Source organism: Amia ocellicauda, unplaced genomic scaffold (genome assembly GCF_036373705.1).
Source record: "Amia ocellicauda isolate fAmiCal2 unplaced genomic scaffold, fAmiCal2.hap1 HAP1_SCAFFOLD_57, whole genome shotgun sequence".
In the NCBI taxonomy this organism is placed as follows: Eukaryota; Metazoa; Chordata; class Actinopteri; order Amiiformes; family Amiidae; genus Amia; species Amia ocellicauda.
The window spans coordinates 428,979-451,341 of NW_027102987.1; the positions used below are offsets into that span (position 1 = coordinate 428,979).

Consider the following 22,363-nt stretch of genomic DNA (forward strand, 5'->3'; position numbering starts at 1 on the left):
ATATGTATGTGTGTGCAGTATTATACATGTTTATATCTGTGTATGTACAGTATGGTATGTTAGGGTACTGATTTGGGAAATTAGGTAACTTTATGTTACACATACCTCTTTGTGTGGTTTTTTTTTTGTGGTGGGAAAGGATGGGTGGGAAAGGGGTAACTTAATCTCTGAATATCCTAATGTTCCTTATTTGTACATAGTAGTACATAATGATTTCTGTGTATTGCTATTGCATTAAATCAATACAAAGATTTGAAATAAAAGTAATACTGACATGTTAAGGTTCAAGCAAATAAGACTGTTTTGCAAAATAGGCTGATCAACAAGATAATGTTTTGCTGAGACTCTCTCAGTGTCTGTTTGTGGGTTTCCTGTTTCTCCACTTAAGGACGGACATGTACTGGAGACAATGAAACATCTGTTTGATGACAAGGAACCAACAATCATATGCCCAGCCCAAAGAATGTATAAAACCTACGACAGAAATTGTAAACCTTGGGGACTAAACTGAGGTTGGGGCTGCTATGTACAATCATGTAGTTATGAATTATAAAAACTATATAAACCATTTTACATTACATTACATTGACTGCTCTGCTAAAGTGGTACATTTGATACATTACACACCACTCTCCCACAACCCATTGCTTCACTGTGGTCTGAAATGATGAGTACAACTGGTCTTCATAACCAATCACATTTAATTATCTCCCAAGATATCCAAGTGTCACTGAACTCCAGGGAGCTCTCACACTGTATATAAGTCTGCTTTCAACCGGGACTCGGCACATTCAGGGAATCCAGAAGATGGGAAGTACACATGGGGTCTTCGTCAATGAAGAAGTTATCTCATAAGGTAATGTATTTTACTAATAAGAACACAAAAAATTTTGTTATATTTGTGTTTTAAGTTAATTATGTAGATTGCAGTGACTTGCTTTGTCTTTTACTGAATTACAATATCCGGAGAGTGAATAACCTCAGGCAACACTTAAGTTATAATATAATCATCTTTGTGGCTTTTTCAACATTACAAGCATTTATATTTTAATATTTAAATAGATTAAAATTATTAGAAATGTAGGAGATTTTAAGTAAATGCATTCAATTTAAACATCTTTCTCTCAACAGATTTTTTTTTTTTTTTTTTTTTTTTTTTACTTCTGACTGAACTTGCATCTTGTGGTTTCATCAGTACCTCACTTCCAGCCTCAGCAAGATGAATTCATCCTTCATTCAGATGGACTCCGTAGAGTACTGCTATGAAAATGTTACCAAATCCTGCATTAAACGCTCCAGTTCGGTTGGTGAAAGAGCAGTTTTGTATTTTGTGTTTCTTCTAGCAGTGCTAATCACTGTTGGTGGCAATCTGGTTGTGATTATTTCCATCTCTCATTTCAAGCAGCTTCATTCACCAAATAATCTGTTGGTTCTTTCTCTAGCAATTGTTGATTTCCTTCTTGGGATTTTTGTTCTTCCATTCAGTGTGATCATTATGGTTGAAAATTGTTGGTATTATGGATCATTTTATTGCTACTTTTATGCATATATTTCAATTGTGCTTTGCAATACTTCAGTTTTTCACTTGTGTTTAATTGCTATTGATCGCTACTATGCAGTGTGTGAGCCTCTTCATTATACAAACAAAATCAACATCAGAGTAGCCTGGATGTTTATAAGTCTTGCGTGGGTATTGGGAGCATTATATAGCTTTGGAGTGTTTTTCTCCTCATCAAATTACCAAAGTCTTCCGGATTTGGCTGCAATGGTATCATGTGAGGGAGCCTGTTTAATTCCTTTTGAAGTCATTTGGGTATACCTGGATTTTATAACTTTTTTCGTTCCCTGTTTTGTCATGATTGGGTTATATGCACGCATTTACACTGTTGCCAGAAATCAAGCCAGACTAATACAAATAATGGAAGACAGAACATTAACACTTGAAGACAGTAGAAGAAGAGCACAGCGCAACAGAGAGCAAAAAGCTGCTAAAACACTAGGAATAGTAATGGGTGTCTTTATAGGTTGCTGGCTCCCTTACTACATAGTTAACATACTTTACTTCTTTTTCAATTTAATAATTCCACGAATAGTAATTGAAGCTGTTTTATCTTTGTCTTACATTAATTCCACATTTAATCCACTAATTTATGCTTTTTTCTATCCATGGTTTCAAAAAGCACTGAAGCTCATTGTTACTTTAAAAATATATTACCCTAATTCCTCTAGAAAGAAACTGTACACAGAATAAAAAAAACATATATATATACATACAGCTCTGGAAAAAATTAAGAGATCACTGCAAGTTCAGAAATCAATGTTAAGTGGTAAAACAGATTGTGTTATTTTAAAAAACAGCGGCTTGCCATAATGTCTGCAAATCATTTAGAGATATCTGCAAACCATTTCAAGATATCTGCAAATGACTTCCTGTATTGTTGGATGAGAATATCACTACACATATCACTTCACGTTCATGCATTTTTTTTCTCCAGCATTATCAGAGATCATGGCACAAACCGAAGCTGTGTTATGAACTCTCAGAGGGATTAAGAATGTGCTTAGAAATGTCAAGAGAAATATCCAAGAGGGCTCTTTTTAAATTGGCAGTTCAAATTTTAAGATTGCTACAAAATGCAAAAATACAGTTTGATCAAATTTCCACACAAATATCTGAACGCATTTGAGAGGAAATAGCGAGCTGTATTCAAGATTTATTGACTTTGCTTAAAAACCCGAAAAATTCAGAAAGGACCCAGTCAACTAGGGGAGACCAGGTAACATATTTGACCTTTCTGTCTGTATCTCGGAGCTCTGTTAAGCCAGTGCTTTCAAAATGTAATACAAAGTAGTTACATGTGTCTGCTACTAAATGGTGTAGCTCTTATCTCTGCAACACAGACAGAAAATGCATGGTTTAGTCTCAAATACAAGGAGTAAAACGTTACAATTCACCCCATAGTCTGGGTTAGTTGTAACATACTCTGGGGTGAAATGTAACATTATGATATACAATGGGGTGAAATGTAACATTATGTAATAAGGAATATGAGAAAAACATGATATTAAAAGCTTATTATTGAACACTTAAATGACTTTTTAACATAATTGGCGTGTGTGTGTCTGTCTGTGTGTGTGTGGGGGGGGGGGACGTGACCTTATTTACGGTCAGTAATAGTAACATAGTAGTGAACATAATAAATTTAACAAAATGTGCAAGCAAATGTGCACCAACTGAATATTGCTTGTCTTGCAAACAAGCAAGTCTTGAAGCCTACAGGTCTAACACCAACATTCGAACATAATAATAAAACAATTAAACATTAGTGTGTGTGTGTCTGTCAAGTTGTTAATCACCCTCAGAGTCACAATGGTGACAGATGTATGGCACTTCTGCAGTGCAGGCTTCGTGGGCCCACAGATTACCAGTCAAACACTGAACCCAATTTTCATTTGGCTTTGAATTATTGAAGTGTTCCATGCACACAATACAGAAATTCAGCATCTGAGGAATTTGTGTCCTGTGGCTCGATGTTATGCATTTCCTGATTTTTCTTTCCTGATTTCATCTTAGACAGCCCAGGTCGTTGTTGCTTTGTGCGAGTTGATTTGACTTGTTTCCTGCCCAGACCTTTCTTTGGAAAGCTTATTTTCTGTTTCACATTGTCAGAACTTCTTCTCTGCTCGTCTTCCAGGGCCATCTTGACAGGTGTATCAGTGAGTACTGCTGTTTGTTTCCTCTTCCTGCCTGTTACAGGCATTTTCCTTGGTCCAGCTTTTGGTAAGGGTCGTATGTTAACTGGGCTAAAGTTCAAGTGACTTTCAGTTTTTTCACCACAGCTTGATTGGGCAGTGGCCTGGTGGGTGGCTGAAAAAGTGGCCTGGTGGGCAGCTGGAGGAGTGGCCTGGTGAGCAGCTGGAGGAGTGGCCTGGTGAGCAGCTGGATCAGGACGATCTATTACCTGTGAAGGTGCAAACTCTCTTTCCTCCACTGCACTGGAATCCAGCCTGTACATTCTTTGGTGTAGCTGCACCTGGAAGTGCTGTCTTCACAAGTCCTGGTATATCATATATTGTCATGGTCTTTCCTGGATTCATTGTCATGCAGGAATCGCTTGCACTGTTCACCTCATCTTCTTGAGTGGGCCATATACACTCATGTCGAGGGGTTGGAGCTTGTGAATGCAGTGAGAGGGGAATGTTAGCATCACAATTCCATTGTTCTTGCAGAAATCGATGGCTGCAATTGACAGGTGTGAGCTGTGGTTATCAAGGAGCAGTAGCACATTTTTCTCAGGGCTGACCTTGGTGTGGTTTGCAAAGTGCTTGAGAAAGATGACGAAATCAGCCTTCTGTATCCATCCTGATTTCCACTTCCAATACTTCATATTGGCCCATCTCGTACAAAATGGTCTGCGTAACGTACACGTGGGGAAACAAATGTTGGAGGAATTGTGTTGCCAATGGCATTGACTGCACACGCGATAGAGACCAGTGAACCCCTTTCTCCTGATGTCATCACCCCAACCTGTTTAGGGCCACGTTTTGCAATCACTCTGTCAGGAGTTTGCACAGTTGTTATGCCAGTCTCATCGGCATTCCAAATGTCGTTTGCAGTAAGTTGTGCTTCCTTATCACTTTGTCAACTTTTCTGAAAAACATTGCCACGTTGTTTTTATTAAAACTGGTGCTCGGCACTCCTAATGGACAGAGTTGGGTTTCTTTTCATGTAGATTGAAAACCAGTCTCACAGACTTTGGATGTTTGGACCCATATTTCACTGCAAGCTGATATGCAAGTTCTCTCACCTGTAATTTAAGTCACATAAAAATGTTTAAATATTTCCCCATCCATTATATTTTACATTGCCACCAACATAAATTGCTAACTTTCCACTGACTTATCCTTTACCAGTTCCTAGCTGCTTACCTCACATGGACACAGTCCATAATATACATCAGCAGCCCTCGTTAGATATTCTGTCAAATCTTTCTCTTGTTCATCAGTTCATCAAGACCTTCTTTCCACTATAGCAGCCTACACATGGAAGTTCCCTTGATCCCTTCTCTTCCAACTTCTTCCACTCTTTACAGAGTGATGTGGCATATGCCATACACTTTTGCCACAGATCTGATGGACTTTCACTGCACTTTAACATCATTTGATGCTCTTTCCAAAATGTTGAGAGGCATCCCTGCACGTGGAACCAGACAAAGACAAAAGTTGCTGCAGGGGGAGGGGAGAGTTGTTCAACGTGTTTTACATGTGGAACCAGAAAAGTGGGTGTGCAGGGGGAGACAGACAGAGAGAACTATACAACATTTTACATACTCCATTCAAATAAGTATATATACATATTCATATACATTTGAATATTTATGCAGAGCTGATATGTCATTTATTGTATTTAAATTTCTGACATGAACTCTGGGCTTTCAATAGGCTATAGTTTAATTGCAGCTTGTATGGCTCAAACTGCTCTCTTATTCCCATCCTTCACACTTTATTTGCGGGATTCAACTCATTACATTTCCCCCCTCACTACAAACCTTGATTTTTCCAAGTAATCTATCCTAAATGCCATTACTGCTTACGTTACACAATATGCATGTAACAAATAATGTTTTGCATGTTTAACATATATTAAAGCTAGGGTATGCAATCCTGAGAGGCCAGCAGTTAGCAGCTTGTTTTGAAAGCAAGCCCGCCCTCGCTTCAGAGGTGTCTCCAAAGCCACGCCCCCTCTATCACACATGAACACAACACACCACAGAGCAGAGTCTCAGCGCCAGGAGGAGAGACGGGTTGGTGGAATCGATCACAACGCTTTCAGATTACCTCATGTCTCATTCACAGGTTAGACATTACAATAATAACGAACGTAAACAACTTAATTATGGTTATTATGTTTTTAAAAATAGTAGCGGCGACTCGCCTTCCATTCTCACGCTCGCTCTGCACAGCGTCAAGGTTCCCGCGCTGATGATGTATGATTGTCTGTGCGAACAAGTTGCGCGGCGGTATGCAAATATAGATTGACAGACAGGAAGTACATCCTATCATTACATTCAGACCGAATGCAATGATTGGTCGATCCTTTTTTAGTCCTGTCCCTTCCACAGAAGATATATATATATATATATTTTACATTTAGACCACTTAAATTATTGATTGCTATCAGGATGTGAAGAGACTTTCAACCAATATAACAAAACAAAATTCTGGAAAAGATTGCATACCCTACCTTTAAAAGGCTATCTATTTGTCTTCATATTTTTTATTAATGTGTTTATATTTGTTGTTCTCATATGTAGTATTCATATTCATTGCTGGGTGTGTTTTAGATTAATTACTTTCTATGAAAATGTACAATAGATACCAGTTCACACTAAAATGTGTATACATTAATTCCCACATTTATTCTATACTTCCCAAATAGCACAGGATGTTGGGGCAATGTCAGCATATGGTTGGCATGGTTGGACAACAGTCGTGGTTGGGGGGAGACATATAGCCGACATCGGCATATGGTTTTCATGGTCAGACAGTAGAATGGTCGGGGGAGTGACGTATAGCCAACGTCGGCATATGGTTGGCATGGTTGGATAGCAGTAGCCCAGCTAACACACACCAATCCTCCCAACGTTGTAGTAAGGCTGTAGATTGGAGACTCGTCGAAAAGTTTTTTTTTTTTTTTTAAGATATGATTAATGTTATCTGTACATGTTAATAAAAGCGATTTGTTATGGTTAAATTATTTTATCGTCCAAATTAACTTTCACTGGTATTTTACTGGAGCAATCTAAGTGAGGTACTTTGCTCAAGGGTACTAGGGAGAGGAATGGCAAAGACTGCTTCGATTTGAATTTGAATTTTATTACCCCAAACCTGACCAATCCGAAGTTTGGAAGGAAAGAGATTAGAATCTCTTTGTCTCCAATGTATAAAAAACAAAAGTTAAAACTAGCAATTGGGAGTGGAACAATTGGGAGTTAACGCAGGTTCATCCTCTTTTGCGGGGAGCCAGGACTCCCACTCGACCTTGCAACCCTTGTGCAGTGCTTCCTTTTTCGGATAACTGGAGTTGCATATGCAACCTATCATTAGCTTTCAAGTCGGATGCACTGCCCAAGGGGGAGGGGTTACTGTATAACCAAGCCGTCGTAAGGGAGGAGACAGCGAGCTGATAAGGGTGCCTGCCATGGCTGTATGCAGGATTAAAAAAATACAGAGGTCCAAAAACTAAGTTTGCTAGCGGGGTTGGGAGCAAAGAATATTGATTTCCCTGATTGACATACAGTGAGGGAAAAAAGTATTTGATCGCTTCTGATTTGGTACGTTTGCCCACTGACAAGGAAATGATCAGTCTATAATTTTAATGGTAGGTGTATTTTAACAGTGAGAGACAGAATAACAACAACAAAATCCAGAAAAACGCATTTCAAAAAAATTATAAATTGATTTGCATGTTAATGAGGGAAATAAGTATTTGACCCCTTCGACTTAGTACTTGGTGGCAAAACCCTTGTTGGCAATCACAGAGGTCAGACGTTTCTTGTAGTTGGCCACATGGTTTGCACATCTCAGGAGGGATTTTGTCCCACTCCTCTTTGCAGATCCTCTCCAAGTCATTAAGGTTTCGAGGCTGACGTTTGGCAACTCGAACCTTCAGCTCCCTCCACAGATTTTCTATTGGATTAAGGTCTGGAGACTGGCTAGGCCACTCCAGGACCTTAATGTGCTTCTTCTTGAGCCACTCCTTTGTTGCCTTGGCTGTGTGTTTTGGGTCATTGTCATGCTGGAATACCCATCTACGACCCATTTTCAATGCCCTGGCTGAGGGAAGGAGGTTCTCACCCAAGATTTGACAGTACATGGCCCCGTCCATCGTCCCTTTGTTTGACGATGGGGATGGTGTTCTTGGGGTCATTCCTCTTCCTCCAAACACAGCGAGTTGAGTTGATGCCAAAGAGCTTGATTTTGGTCTCATCTGCCCACAACACTTTCACCCAGTTCTCCTCTGAATCATTCAGATGTTCATTGGCAAACTTCAGATGGGCCTGTACATGTGCTTTCTTGAGCAGGGGGACCTTGCGGGCGCTGCAGGATTTCAGTCCTTCACGGCGTAGTGTGTTACCAATTGTAGACTGACAGTTATTTTGTGTTTCTTCCATTTGCGAATAATCGCACCAACTGTTGTCACCTTCTCACCAAGCTGCTTGGCGATGGTCTTGTAGCCCATTCCAGCCTTGTGTAGGTCTACAATCTTGTCCCTGACATCCTTGGACAGATCTTTGGTCTTGGCCATGGTGAAGAGTTTGGAATCTGATTGATTGATTGCTTCTGTGGACCGGTGTCTTTTATGCAGGTACCGAGCTGAGATTAGGAGCACTCCCTTATTTTTAGCACATATTATTGTTTTATACATTTATGTAACCGATGTGTGTTCTTATAAAATAAATGCCGGTGTAATAGTGGATATAGAGCAAGTAACCAATCAGTTGATTTTTTTTTGTTTGAATAGTAGAACAAATTGCTGTATGTGTTATACTTTTCTCAATTGCTTACAAACCGTCTAGAATTAACCTTAAAAGAAATCGTGTGTATATTTCAGACATAGATTCACAATGGCAGGTGAATCTAGTGGATATGTCCAATTTATCAAAATATAATAATAATAAATATTATAATTAATGTTAACGTGTACAGATGTATTATCAAAATATGCATTGGTGCAAGTGTTGAGGAATAAATGTTATTATTATTATTGTCATTTAGCTGATGGCTCTTATCCAGGGCGACTTACATTTGTACCCATTTATACAGCTGGGCATTTTTACTGGAGCAATCTAAGTGAAGTACCTTGCTCAAGTGTACAACAGCACTGCCCCACCCGGGATTTGAACTCACCTTCCAGTCATGAGTCCGGAGCCCTAATCACTACTCCACAGTGCTGCCTGATGTTGTTATGCAGGCCTTTGAAAATGTACTCTTGCAAGGGTGGTGTCCTTATAAACTGCAGTCTGATAAAGGTAAAGAGTTTCTCAACAGAGAATTCCAGAATCTTTTGAAAAAACACAACATACATAAGAATAAAAGAAAGTTTACAAACGAGCAGGCCATTCGACCCATTGTGCTCGTTTGGTGACCAAGGATCCTATCCAGTCTATTTTTAAATATTACTTTCAGGGAAAATAATAAAAATGAGCAAGTGGATAAACCATATATAAGTGAACAACATGCATTCATCCATTTTCAAAACCGCTCATCCTGGCGAGTGTTGCGGGGAAGCCGCAGCCGATCCCGGCAGGCATAGGGCACAAGGCAGGAACACACACATACAGACCTACATACAGTACAGGGCAATTTAGCGAGACCAATTAACCTAACCTACCCTACATGTCTGTGGACAGTGGGAGGAAACCGGAGAGCCCAGAGAAAACCCACATGGACACGGGGAGAACATGCAAACTCCACACAGACAGGACCCCAAGAGATACCCACAGGACTCAAATCCGAGACTCTGCAGCTGTGAGGCAGCAGCGCTAGCCACCATGCCACCCATAAGTGAACAACAATTAGTGGTTATTAAGTGAGCTAATTAACATAATCTGTGACACTCAGTTTAAATAAGCACTGTCAATGTGCTAGTTTCCGGCTTACAATTTTCATAAGCACAAATACAATTTGAATATATGAAACAAAATGTTGAAGTAATATAATTATTGCAGCATGATTAATTAACAGATATACAGTAGTTTATATACATCAGAAATTAACTCAAAGAGTGAAAACTTATGTTTATTGAGTGTTCTTGACTACATTTAATTTAAGCTTCATGCAAAAGATGTTGAGAACAAAAGATGCTGATGATTCCAGAGTTGCTTGCAGATCCTAAGTCATTGCTCTGGGGTTAGTCTTCTGAAGCACTTTTCTGAATGCATGTTTGAATAAATGTTTCATGTTTGTTTGTCTGGAAGGACAGTAAATGTAGAACAACTAGCATTGAACATCCCTAAATGCTATTGTCAGAAATTTAAATACAATAAGTTACATAGCAGCTCCACATAAATATTCAAATGTATATATTTCTTTGAATGGAATATGTAAAATATTGTTGAATAGTTCTGTCTCTCTTCCCCTGCACACCCACTTTTCTGGTTCCATGTGCAAAACACATTGAACCACTCTCTCCCCCACAGTCCTTTGCGCATCCCAGAATGCTTTGTGGAGGAAATTGTGATGTCATCCCTGCTGTGTAGTAACCTCACCCTCCAAAGGAGGAAGAGGAAGTAGAGCAGCGAAGGCTGAGACAATCCACATGGACATCCAGGATACTGCCCTCTGCTGATTGGACATTATTCACCTTTTGTTTACAGCTGTATAAAATACAAAACCCGGAAGAGAACTACATTTGCAACAACTCCTGCGCTGTCGTTTTCATCCATTTAAAAGTTTCTTCAGATGGCGTAGTTGACAAGGACCCAACTCCATACACAAAACATCTTAAGTCCAAAAGCTGAGTACATTTATTTATCACCTAATATTTAGGGACTGTGTAGTGAAATGTCTGTGTAAGGGTCACCATGGGGTACTTAGGGAAGACACGCTCACGACCAAGCCACCTCTTTTATTTAACGAGAGAGGACCTCGTACACGCTCCCCCGGGCAGGCTCGACTGGACCCCAGAAGACAAGTTTGTAAAAATAAATTTTATTTAGCTAGGACAGGGCATGAAGACTGCACTAGTGAAAAATAATCAGACTTATGTGTTTAAACCGATTCAAATCGCCTTTAATAAAACTGGGCACTAAAACTAGTAAAAACCCTACCCAAACAAGAGGAAAAAAAAAAAATGTATATATATATATATATATATATATATATATATATAAAAGCCAATTTCCTAATCTAAAATATGAATAGCAGCAACCAAGGTTTATAGGCTCCTATCCACAGGAAAGTGCAGTATTGCAGGCAGAATCCCCCTTGTCCTCAGAGGATATAACCAAGTCCGTTCAATAGTGCCGGGAAACATTGACCAACTGAGACCTCAGCAACTGCAGGTGAGAGCAAATAATCGCAAGTCTCAAATTGCACAAACTCAAATGCAATTATTCAATAATCCTCCTATTTCACAGGCACACGCCAGGACAACAGGCCAGCTGGTACAGGTAAGTCTCTGCAACCCCAACACAGGCACCCTATTTCACTAGGTGGACAGAAAACAAACACCCTAACGAATACAGAAAGCTCAATTCCTGCTTTGTGTGGTTTCTTTTATCTCTTCCCATTCTGCATGAAATAAAGCACAGTACTTAACGCTCCATGAAGTTTCTCTGTCGGCTCCCATTGTGCAATGTGCACCGCTTCCCCAGCTTCCTTTATAATCCATTTCTGAGGAGATCTCCGGCGCTCGCCGCTGTCCCTTATCTTCCACTCTCTCAACCATGTTCCTCCCTCCTGCGCTGCACCTTGGCTTGGATCCGGGCGTATGTGCTACTCCGTGGTTGGTTGTGCCACGACAGACTGTCTCTCTGGGTTTAAATACTCTTGAGAGGCTGGGGTACAGGTGAAAACAATCACTGAGATGACGTGCACGATGAGTCCACGTGGAATGTAACCCAGTGGTGTGCGCTTATCAACCAAAACAATCAATCAAATTAATTAATAATTAACCCAATCACCAAAAAACACAAATGTAGAAAATAAGGAAGTAAAAAAAACAAACAATACTTAAGTGAAATTTAATTTAGATAAATAAATAAACAGTGACTAATTGACTGCAAATGGCTCATTACGCCCCGCCCGTAACATCAACGCACACGAAACGTAGAAGGATTGTGCGATAAAATTGAAAAACTCAAGACCGAATTAAAAGAAGAGAAAGATAAACAGAAAGGGATAGAAAACCAAATAAATAAAATGATAAACATAATTAGAAACTGCGCCAGCGTGCTGGGTACATGACTGAATGGGGACAACCCGGATTGGAACGATTTAAAAAGGAAAGCCTGGGCTTATGAATACGAACATTATTGTGGATGTGGATTCGGTGTTGCAGCATAGCCTCCACCTTATTATTATTATTATTATTTATTGGCAGATGCCCTTATCCAGTGCAACTTACAACATAAGTGCAAAGTGCAAAAATACAGTGAAGTACAAGGCATCAATCATTACAAATTCAATTTAGCTAAAACAGCAATTCAAAATAATACATTTTACAAATTCCAATTTACAATTTACACAAGTACAGTAAGTGACTTCCCACATCCTGGACGATGAAAGCTAAGTGCTGACAAGATGTAGGGTCACAGTCAAGGGCTACGGGAAAGGGAGCAAGGAGGAAAACAATCAAGAACGCAAGAAGCATAATAAAAACTGTGAAGTGCTATCTAGCAGGGATAGAGGACTAATATTACAAGTACTGTCAGAAAAGATGCGTCTTGAGTGTCCTTCACAATCCAGGTGAAGGAAAACTTTACCCTGATTTAAATGATATAAGAGAGACGGAGACCGTTAAGATGGCTCCGATTGAGACATCCACACATGAACACATAGGAAGCCAGAACAGTGGCAGGTTAATAACTTTAAACACCTCCGTCCACAGATCATTCACCCCCAGAGAAAAACATGCGATTCTCTCTGATCTCCCTAAATTAAAACCAAACCATGGTAACCTAGATTTCTGGGACAAACTAGGAGAAATGATTTACATTCATCAAATGCACCCTAAAGATGTTCACGTAATCGTGATAGCGAAATTCCTGAAGCTCATGTGGGACAGACTGGCTGCTAATATGAGAGAAGGGAGGTGGGCTGATGGTGTGACCCATCCTTCACCTGCTCGAATAAGTGATTTCATGCAGTCAGTAAAAGCTGTGACAGGGGAACTGGGCATTCGTAGTCGGCATCACCCAGAAACCCGGCAAATACAGAGAGCAAAAACACACCACATTCTGCGAGCATTTGGGCCTCGGCAAGGCGGATAGAGAACATGCTATATTTCTAAAACTGCTTAAGGAAGGCATGAGTGGCCGCTACCAAGAGATCCTCAGCATGGGGGTACCAGTAGGCGATACTTATCAAAGAATAATCCAGTGGGCTACCGAAGTAGAAAATAAACAGAATCAGAGAAAGAAACCAATTGCCGCCGTTCCGCCGCAGCCGCCTTCCCCGCAAACGGGAAATGCTTCAATTGCAGCCGACTGGGCCACACATCTAAAGAATGCCGGTCCAGAAATAAATATACAAATGACACCCCATTAAAATGCTTATTTTGCGGGCACCACAGACACACAAAAGAACAATGCTGGAATGCAGGAGCCACGCGGGCCCCAACCCCCACAGCTCCGCAGGGTGGCACCCCTAGCAGTGATACTGAACACCTCCTCCAGCTCATAAGAGATCTGACGGCCACTGTCCCTGAAGTCTGGGCCACACATAAATAAGACTATGGCCTAGCCAGGACCCAGCCAATATCAGTGCTAGGCCCTGAACACAAAGCGCACAAACAATATTCAATTAAACCAGAAGCCCTCACTGCAGTTAGACAAATAATTGATTAACTACAAGCTCAAGGCATTGTATGCGAAACAAAATCAACTATTAATTCTCCCATATGGCCTGTATCCAAACCTGATGGCTCTTGGCGACTGACCATTGATTACATACATCTAAATAAAGTAACTCCATGCCTACACCCTACAGTCGCTAGTCCAAACACAATCCTCAATCCTCAAAAACCCTAAACACTCAATTTTTACTGTCCTTGATATTAGCAATGGATTCTGGAGCCTGCCTCTTGATGCAGACTCCCAGAACAAATTTGCTTTTACTATAGGCGCCAAGCAATATAGTAAAACCCCCACAGGGTTTTCACAACAGCCCCACGTTATTTCACCAGGCAATGGCTGAGGCTCTCTCCCAGGTGGATCTCTCCATTTGGGACAGCAAAATAATCCAAAATGTTGATGACCTCCTCATTGCCTCACCAGATGAAACCACACATTAAGGCACACTAATAGCTGTTTTACAAGCATTAAGAGATTCAGGATTCAAAGTTAGCCCTAAGAAAGCTCAGATAGGGCTGACACAAGTACGCTATTTACGACATGTAATTTCACAGGGCAAGCAGGAACTCACAAACGACCAATATCAATACAATAAAATAAAATATAGACCTGTAAACATTTTACATGATCTAGAATAAAGTGAGTGAACATAGTAAAGTAAATAAACCATTTAGGCACGGAGGAGAGAAAAACAAAAAACTCCTATGGATGGCATGTAGGAGAAAATGAATCTCTGGGGGTCCATGGCTTAGGGCCCAGGCCTAATGGTTGCCTCCCCTCCAGGCAGTATAGTTATTACAGCAGCAAGGAGATCAGAAAGTTATTTATCGGTGCTGCTGGCTATGCTCATCCCTCTGGAGGAGGCCTGGCCATTGGGGGTGGGAGGGTTGGTCCATCAACAGGCTTTGGGTTGCGACGGCTCGTCAGTCCTTCGGTGTGGATGCCCCGTTGACCCTCCGTGATGAGATGCCTCTGGGGTGGGTTATGCCTCATCAGACTTCCATGGTGGGGGACGAGGTGCCTCGTTGGACCCTCAGAGGGGGCTGTTGCTGGAAGACAAGAGGGCAGTCGTGCTCAGATACTGGTCATGCAGTGCAGGACATTTCCTAAGACAGTGCAATTGCATGTCCATGGCACACCGGCGGCACTATGGGCTAGAAAAACAGAGACTAAACAGATGAGTCTTCAGACATGATTTAAAGGCTAAGACAGCCAATCTCTTACATTGGCTGGAAGATCATTCCACAGCTTTGGGCCCTATAACTGAATGCCCTACCACCTGCGGTTTTCTTGTGTATTTTAGGGAGCGCTAAGTAACCGGCTTACTGTGATCTCAATGGCCGACCTGGAGTGTATTCGATAGGGAGATCTATTAAGTAGGGAGGTGCCAGTCCCTTAAGTGCTTTAAATGTTAATAAGAACACTTTAAAGCCAATACTGGAGTGATGTGTTCATGTTTTTTTGTTTTTGTTAGGATTCTTGCAGCAGCATTTTGGACTATCTGAAGTGCAGAAATAGCTCTGTTTGTGCTGCCTGACAGAATGGCATTGCAGTAATCCAATCTAGATGTAACAAATGCATGTATCAATTTCTCAGTGTCCTGTAACGAGAGGAATTGTCTTAGTCTAGCAATGTTTCTAAGCTGGAGGAAGGAAGATCTCGACACAATTTGAATGTGTGATTCAAAAGATAGATTATGATCACAGATGACACCCAGGTTTCGTGCCGTCTTCTTAGGTTCTCTGTCAGCTCAAGTCGCTGAATTAGTCGTTCTCACAGAAGCACTAAAAATAGCAGAAGGCAGTACAGTTAACATTTATACAGATAGATTCATTACTACAGCAGGCAAATCAATTAAAACCTTAAAATTTGTTAAAAATCTCGCTCAAGCTGTTACTCAGCTAAACAGCTGACACTAAAGGTAGGGAGGACGAACATTCCCTAACAGCATGTGTAGAGTGTAGAAGCTCTCCGTGAAGAGGTTACAAGCATTTAGGTGTGCCATTTTCAAATTACTATTAAGAAAAATTAAAAGAACCATCCGTTCCAAATACTACATAGATTAGTAATACAAAACCTAACAAATACAGTAAACATAAAACTGTGTGTCAAAACTAAAGGCTTTTTTCTCTGCACACTGATGTGAAAAGCCTGCTGCTCCCTGTCACTCAACAGGAGAGGTGCCTCTCAGGGTGCAGCGGCACCAAGATTTTTGGTCCCTGCCCTTCTCTAAAAGCTCAAACCCAAATGGTGGATTCACGCACACCCCTAATGTAGGTGTCATTTGACAGGTTACATCGACACCAATAGCATATTATGAGCCTTTTCATACCCGAAGTCAGGACGTTAGAAAAAAATAGGTTTGTTTACTACTCGTATGAACATAAAACGCCTGTGTTGCCACTGATATTAGAGGTGGCCGTACCCATCTACTTTCAATTTTTATACAGACCTAAGCCAAACTTTTTGGGCTCTGTAATTCACAAGGTTTTAAATGCAACATACGCCATATCTTTCTGGGGAAAAAAGAAATTCGAATACAAACTGCCATTTCCCCTCAGCAGCAGGAGCGCATGCGTATTCCAGCATTCCATTCTGTAATAAGCGATGATGACCTGCAGGTTTGACTGGAATTTGAATGTTGTATTTCTTATTTCCTCTTTTAAGTGTCAATGCATGCTTTTTGTTGTTGTTGCATATGACTGTGGGAGTCATTTGAAGTGTATTATTGCCCATATTATGATGAAAAATGCATTAATGTAAATGACAGACAGGAAACTAATAAACTGAATCCTAGTTGTGGATTTGTCTTACTTTTATTTAATATCTGTTCTGTTAAAAATCAAAGCCAATAAGCGCAGGTGTATATCTGATGCCAGTGGTTGCTGTGAGATGATCTGGGTTTTACATGGATTTCATCAGGCGTGCAGTTTTCTAACATGATTGGTTGAAATTTAAACCAATAATATACAAGATAAGTGTCTCCAGGTATTTTTTCATATTTCATATCCAATAAATATCCAGTGTGCTGTGATAGGGGTGTGGAATAATTAGAAGCGCCGTAATATAAAGTTTGAGTTGTCAAAAGCAGACTCCGCTACAGCTACAGAAACATTTGCAGTATAAAGACAAGACAAAATAAAATAAGAAACAAAATGAAATGAAACAGAGAAATTGAAAGAAGAAAGACACAGAACACTGAATTAGGGACTGATTTAGTGTCGAGTTCTGTGTTTCACAAAGAAGACAAGCTGGAAGTTAGAAGTTTGAACAATGGTGCAATGTTAGAAATGTACAGATTTGTGAGAAGGAAATGGAGAGGTAAACCGGTTAATCGCTCACTTTGTAAAATTCTGATGAATAACTTCAATTTGGATTTACAAAATTAAGAGCAATAATTGCTCTTTAAAAGTGAGCTATTGAAGTATGTAAAGACGTTGGAAGTGAAGTATAGAAAGACAACATTCAGTAGAAGAGCAGAATTAGAAGTGGCAGGATTCACACTGCCATTTAAAAGAATCATGCATGACTCGGGAGATGGCGAGGCTTCAGATGCACGTGCAGGAAGCGCGGAGAACCATTTGCTTAATTTGCAAAATGTGGATTCTGTAGTTGACGGGATACGAAAAGAGATGAGGAATGTGAACGACTTGACCTCAGAATGTAAAGCTCTGGCAGATGAAAGAGACCAAATAGACATAGAGAGGAAAGAGAAGGGGGTTTGGTTGTATGAGGCTGAGGTGAAGATAGTTAAACTGAAAAAAAGAATTGAGAACCATTTCAGACAAATTAGCCCGGACGAGTGTTAGAAATGTCAATAAAAGGAGTAGACACAGAGATGACAAAAATCAAGAAATGCAGAGAGAGGCACTTCAGCTTAGGGAGGGGAAAGATCTGCTTGTATTGGCTAATGCTAAGTTAGAGCAGAGCATTGAGGTGCAGAAGCAGGTGCATAGTAAAAGAACCATGAAACTGAATTACTATAAAAGAAAATCTGCAAAGGATGATAAACTGAGCTTAAGTGTGGCAGACAAGGTTAGAGAGTTAAATGAGGAGGTGCTGTTCTGGCAGGGCGAGTATGAAGAAGTGAAGGGATAGTTGGACAAGTTCTTAGAGAACAAGACCAAAACATATGTGGAAAAAAGATACACGGATGCTGTAAGGGAAGTGTACATGAACTTAGTTACTAATATGGGAATTAGCACACATAAGGCATCTCAGATTGTTAGAGTAGTTTTAGAAAAACTGACAGGTACACAGATAGAAAGACTTCCAGGAGACACTTTCTGCAAATATATGGTGCTGGAAGCTAGGAAAGTATCATTGCAGCATGTACAGAGTAGAATTCTTACAGAAAATGAATTGACTCTCTGCACAGATGGGACAACCAAAATAGGTCACATTTATGGCACTGCTGGCATCTTTTTTAAGGATGGTACAAGGATGCATTTAGGACTCAGGGAACAGACATCAGGCTCTGCTCAGTGTACATTTGATACTGTCAGAAAAATGGTTCAGGACATAGTCAGAAGTGGGGGGTGTGACTTGAATGTACATTTTTGTGAAATATTCACAACAATTACAAATCTTGAGGGGGACAGAGCTGCAACTGAGAATGGCATTTTGTCTACATACAGATCAGATATTCTTCCAGAGATTGTGAATTCTTCCAGAAGACTTTGAACAACACAGTAAGGCTGATAAGGTTAAACTTAGACTTTAAAATGAGCATTTCTGTGGATTGCATCTAGTTGATGGTTTGGCCCACCAGGCTGATGTAACACTTTCTATCTGGGAGAGATTCATTTTTGGTGGAGACAAAGTAGGTAGTTTGTGCTTACATTGGGTACACGAAACAGTAGGAGAAAGCAGGACAGTTAGATTGATCAGAACTGTATGCAACGCAGTGCAGGAAAGAGGCTGTGAAAAAAGTGGAAAACTAGTGCAATTCAAGACATTTCTGTTAGGCAAGGATACATCTGAATTTGTGCCACTGGTACCATTCAAAGGTAATAGAATCAACATTACGTTTTTCAATGCAGCTGGGTTTTTTACCTGCACTCTGATATGCTGGAATTCAGTAGAGAAATTCAGCATCAAAACAAATAGGTGGAAGCTGTTTTTGCTGATCAAAATGTTAGACAGTACTTGTCAGGATGTAGGGCACTTGGATTAATTTGTAAAATTGTGACAGAGCCTCTTTTGAGAAGGAAGGAGCATGTTCTTGAGATGAATGACAGGTATCAGGAACTTGTCCACAAACCGAAGGCATGGTCAGACGGCCAGAGTTTTGTTAGAGGAGATGTTCAATTGTTTGATGAGGTAGAAGTGAGTGTGGAGCCTGTCCGTCAGAAACTTACAGAGGAGACAACTGCAGATTTTGACAGCATGACTATTCTGTCTCCCGCATGTGTGGCTCTGCATGAATAGACAGATAGCTAAACACTAAGGATTAATATTGCAAGACTTGAATGAAGACCCAGGCGCTGAAGTAAAGTTCGGGATGTTTACTTGAATGTCCTGAGTAACATGTGCATTCTCACAACATTGGATCCTATTATTTTGTGAACTGCAATGACAAATATAGAAACAGTATTCTCAATTAAACGCCATACATTGGTTGTATAAAATGCTAATACAGGTAAGTATACAATGTACAACTTAAAGACATTACCTTTAAAAAATGTATGATTACTAAATCACGTTGCATCAAACAGTTTAACTACATTCAATAACTATGCAACCCATGTAACAATGAGGTCAGCTGTTTATCTACACAGCATAACAAAATAAACAATGGAATTACAAAATATGAACAGAACCCGCAGCTAACTGATAATATAAACAATATTACTTACAAGCAAAGCTTCTCCAGGGTTTAACACGAGCAAATGGAAGAAGATTGCAAAGACAAGTTGAAAGGATGCTTTCTCTATTATTTTTCTGTGTAAAATGGCCGACTGCACTTTGACCTTGCAATGTGACCAAAGGCAACCAATCAGAATTGTTTTAGAACTAAGCAAAAATGCAGCAGGTTGCAACAAGTGATTGTCAAAAGGGACCACTAGGTGGTGGTACCCCTGAACTAGATATCCTTTCATGACACTCCCCGCCTGGTATTGAACACAATACCACATTTATTAAAGTATAAATGTATGAAAACATATGAACAACTATACCTGCAGTGACCATTAAAGGCTTAAGAAGACATAAGAACAACTACTTCTGTAATAGGTCTGAAAAAGGTTTTAGAGTACCACTCTTGGTGACCTTAAGTTCAAGTTTCCTGACCTTTCCATCGGTGTCGGGAGTGGCTTTAATGACGAGTGCCATAGGCCACTGGTTTCTCTTTGACTGGTTGTCTCTCAGCAGAACTAAGTCTCCTTCCTTGATATTGGGCTGGCTGTCCTGCCACTTACTGCGACTCTGAAGTGTAGAAGTTGAAGTTTTGTTTATGTGATGTAGGGTTGGCCGTGCACCGGCTCCGGAGCCCGGAGCCAGCTCCAGGACCCGGAGCCGGAGCGGAGCTGGACAGTTTTTGTTAGTTGTGCTCCGGAGCTGGAGCGGAGCTGGAGCTGGCATTGCCTGGAGCTGCAGCTGAGCTCATCGGAGTGCTCCGGAGCCTGGAGCCAGAGCTGAGGTCATGGAGCTGCTCCACTCTTTCCCCCTTCATTAAACTCACCCAGATATTAAGTCCAGTTTTCTTAAATTAACAAAATATGTAACTTCATAAGTATAGTTGTGTATAGTGTGTTGGGGGTTATAAAATAAGATCAGTTCTCACTCCAACTATTAGTACATAATACATTATTTTGTGGCTGAGCTCCTACGCAAAAGTATTCACCCCTCTTGGTCTTTTCCACATGTCATTGTGTTAGAACATGAAATCAGAATGGTGTTTTTGCCACTGATCAACACCGAAAATGTCCATAATGTCAAAGTGAAAAATATGATTTCTAGAAAAACTTTGCTGCATCCATTTTACGTAATGCTGGCACCACCATGCTTCATGGTAGGGATGGTGTTCTCAGGATAATGTGCGGTGTTAGGCTTGCACCAAATGAAGTGCTTAGGTTTGAGGCCAGAAAGCTCTATTTTGGTTTCATAAGACCATAGAATCTTCCTCTACTTGATCTCAGAGTCCCCCACGTGCTATATACACTAATTAGAAGGGGTGTCCACATACTGTTGGCCATGTAGTGTACAAATACCGGACAGTCCGCTAAAATACTGGCCGGCTGGCAACCCTAATTGCCACAGACATCTTTACAGTTTTCTACCTTTTCATGTTTGAATGGTTAAACAGATGTTTGTTATTAATATTTTGGTTTCGTTAAACAGTTATTTACATAAAGGAAGTAAAAAGGAATCATTATTTATAACCTTCACATCCAAGTTTGCACTGTTTTTTGTGGCTCCAGAGCTGGAGCTGGTTAAAAGCAGACATCTTTTCTCTTATTCCCCTGATATGTCGTTTATCAGTAATACGTTACCTCATACGTGATTTATATATTAGCTATCTTACTTAAGAGTCCTTAATCACGAATGAGGTAACTTTTTACCAATAAATGACATGTATGGGGAATAAGAGAAGAGATTACTTAAATCTGTTGGATCGTTTGTCTGTTACACTTTGGAAGTGGCAACTAACATTTTTTTATTACATTTTAGTACATCACATAAACAAAACTTCAGCTATCATTGTTTTGTTTTTTAATGATAGCTGAAGGTAACCTTCTCGCGCCTTTGCCTAACCACGTCTATGTTGCTAGGGGAGGGTAGAGTTAACCATATAGAAATTATTAAACTCTAGTCAATCAAATATTTCAGTCGTGATTGGGCACACTACAAGTGGGAGGGACAAGAGAACGAAATTGGTTAACCAAGACCATTGCCTACATTGCACGTACCGAATAAGTCGCATTCATGTTCTTGTAGCACAGATCTGCAGAATTCCATGGAACCCATGAGCTGTTCTCACTCTCTTTATTTCCGAAGTCTGGAATTCATTATTCTCTATTTCCTTTTTATGAAATTCATGTAATAATCGTGTTGTTGCAAGTTTATAGTAATAATGTTAATTTACATTCAAATTAATTAAGTCATTTATTATCTGCATGTATTATTGTTGGTCTCGCTGTTGAGTTGATTAATTCCAAGTAAACGTTTTAATATAGGTGTAGCGATTGTTAGGATAATTATTTTTGTAAATAAATATATAAATTGAATTGGAAGCAGTGTAAGGGATGAAACAGCAGTTTATGATTTACTCTCAACTCGCCCAGCCATACACCAAAATAATATATCCCCTCGTGTCTAAACGTAACCCATTTCACTCTCACAGCAACAGCGGAAGCCCAGGCCCTGGCCATATTTGTGCCCTGTGCAACTTATCTGCATTTTATCTATATCTGCTTAGGCAAAACATAGACATCATTCTAATTTTCACCTAACTCCACCTAAAACATTCACAGGACAGCAAGAAAGCAACAGTATATACTTACCACTAATGAAAGTTGACCCGCTTGACTTTTCTCCTTGCAAAGGTGCATACAGTCTCCATTAAATCCAGTTGTTGAGCCAGATATCGTCGCCAATTAATTCAGTCGTTGCTGTTCAGCAGAGGCAGTTCTTAATCAGCTTGAAAAAGCTGCACAAGACACTTTAAACAATGCACCTGATGAAATGCAATAAGTACTGTTGCAAATTATATATTCTATATAAAATGTAAATATATAAAACGCTTTGTTTAAAAATTATGTCAAGGTTTCACGATGAAGATCTAA

The 22,363-nt window shown here is 40.1% G+C and overlaps 1 protein-coding gene across 1 annotated transcript; it reads left to right on the top strand.

Annotated features, from left to right (window-relative positions):
- Positions 1–1,158: 1,158 nt before the first annotated feature.
- Positions 1,159–20,216, top strand: LOC136738602 (trace amine-associated receptor 9-like). The gene is made up of 3 exons (XM_066698291.1): positions 1,159–1,508; positions 1,947–2,047; positions 20,043–20,216. The coding sequence occupies exons 1-3, from the start codon at positions 1,220–1,222 to the stop codon at positions 20,214–20,216; spliced, it is 564 nt and encodes a 187-aa protein (XP_066554388.1). The 5' UTR covers positions 1,159–1,219.
- Positions 20,217–22,363: the final 2,147 nt, after the last annotated feature.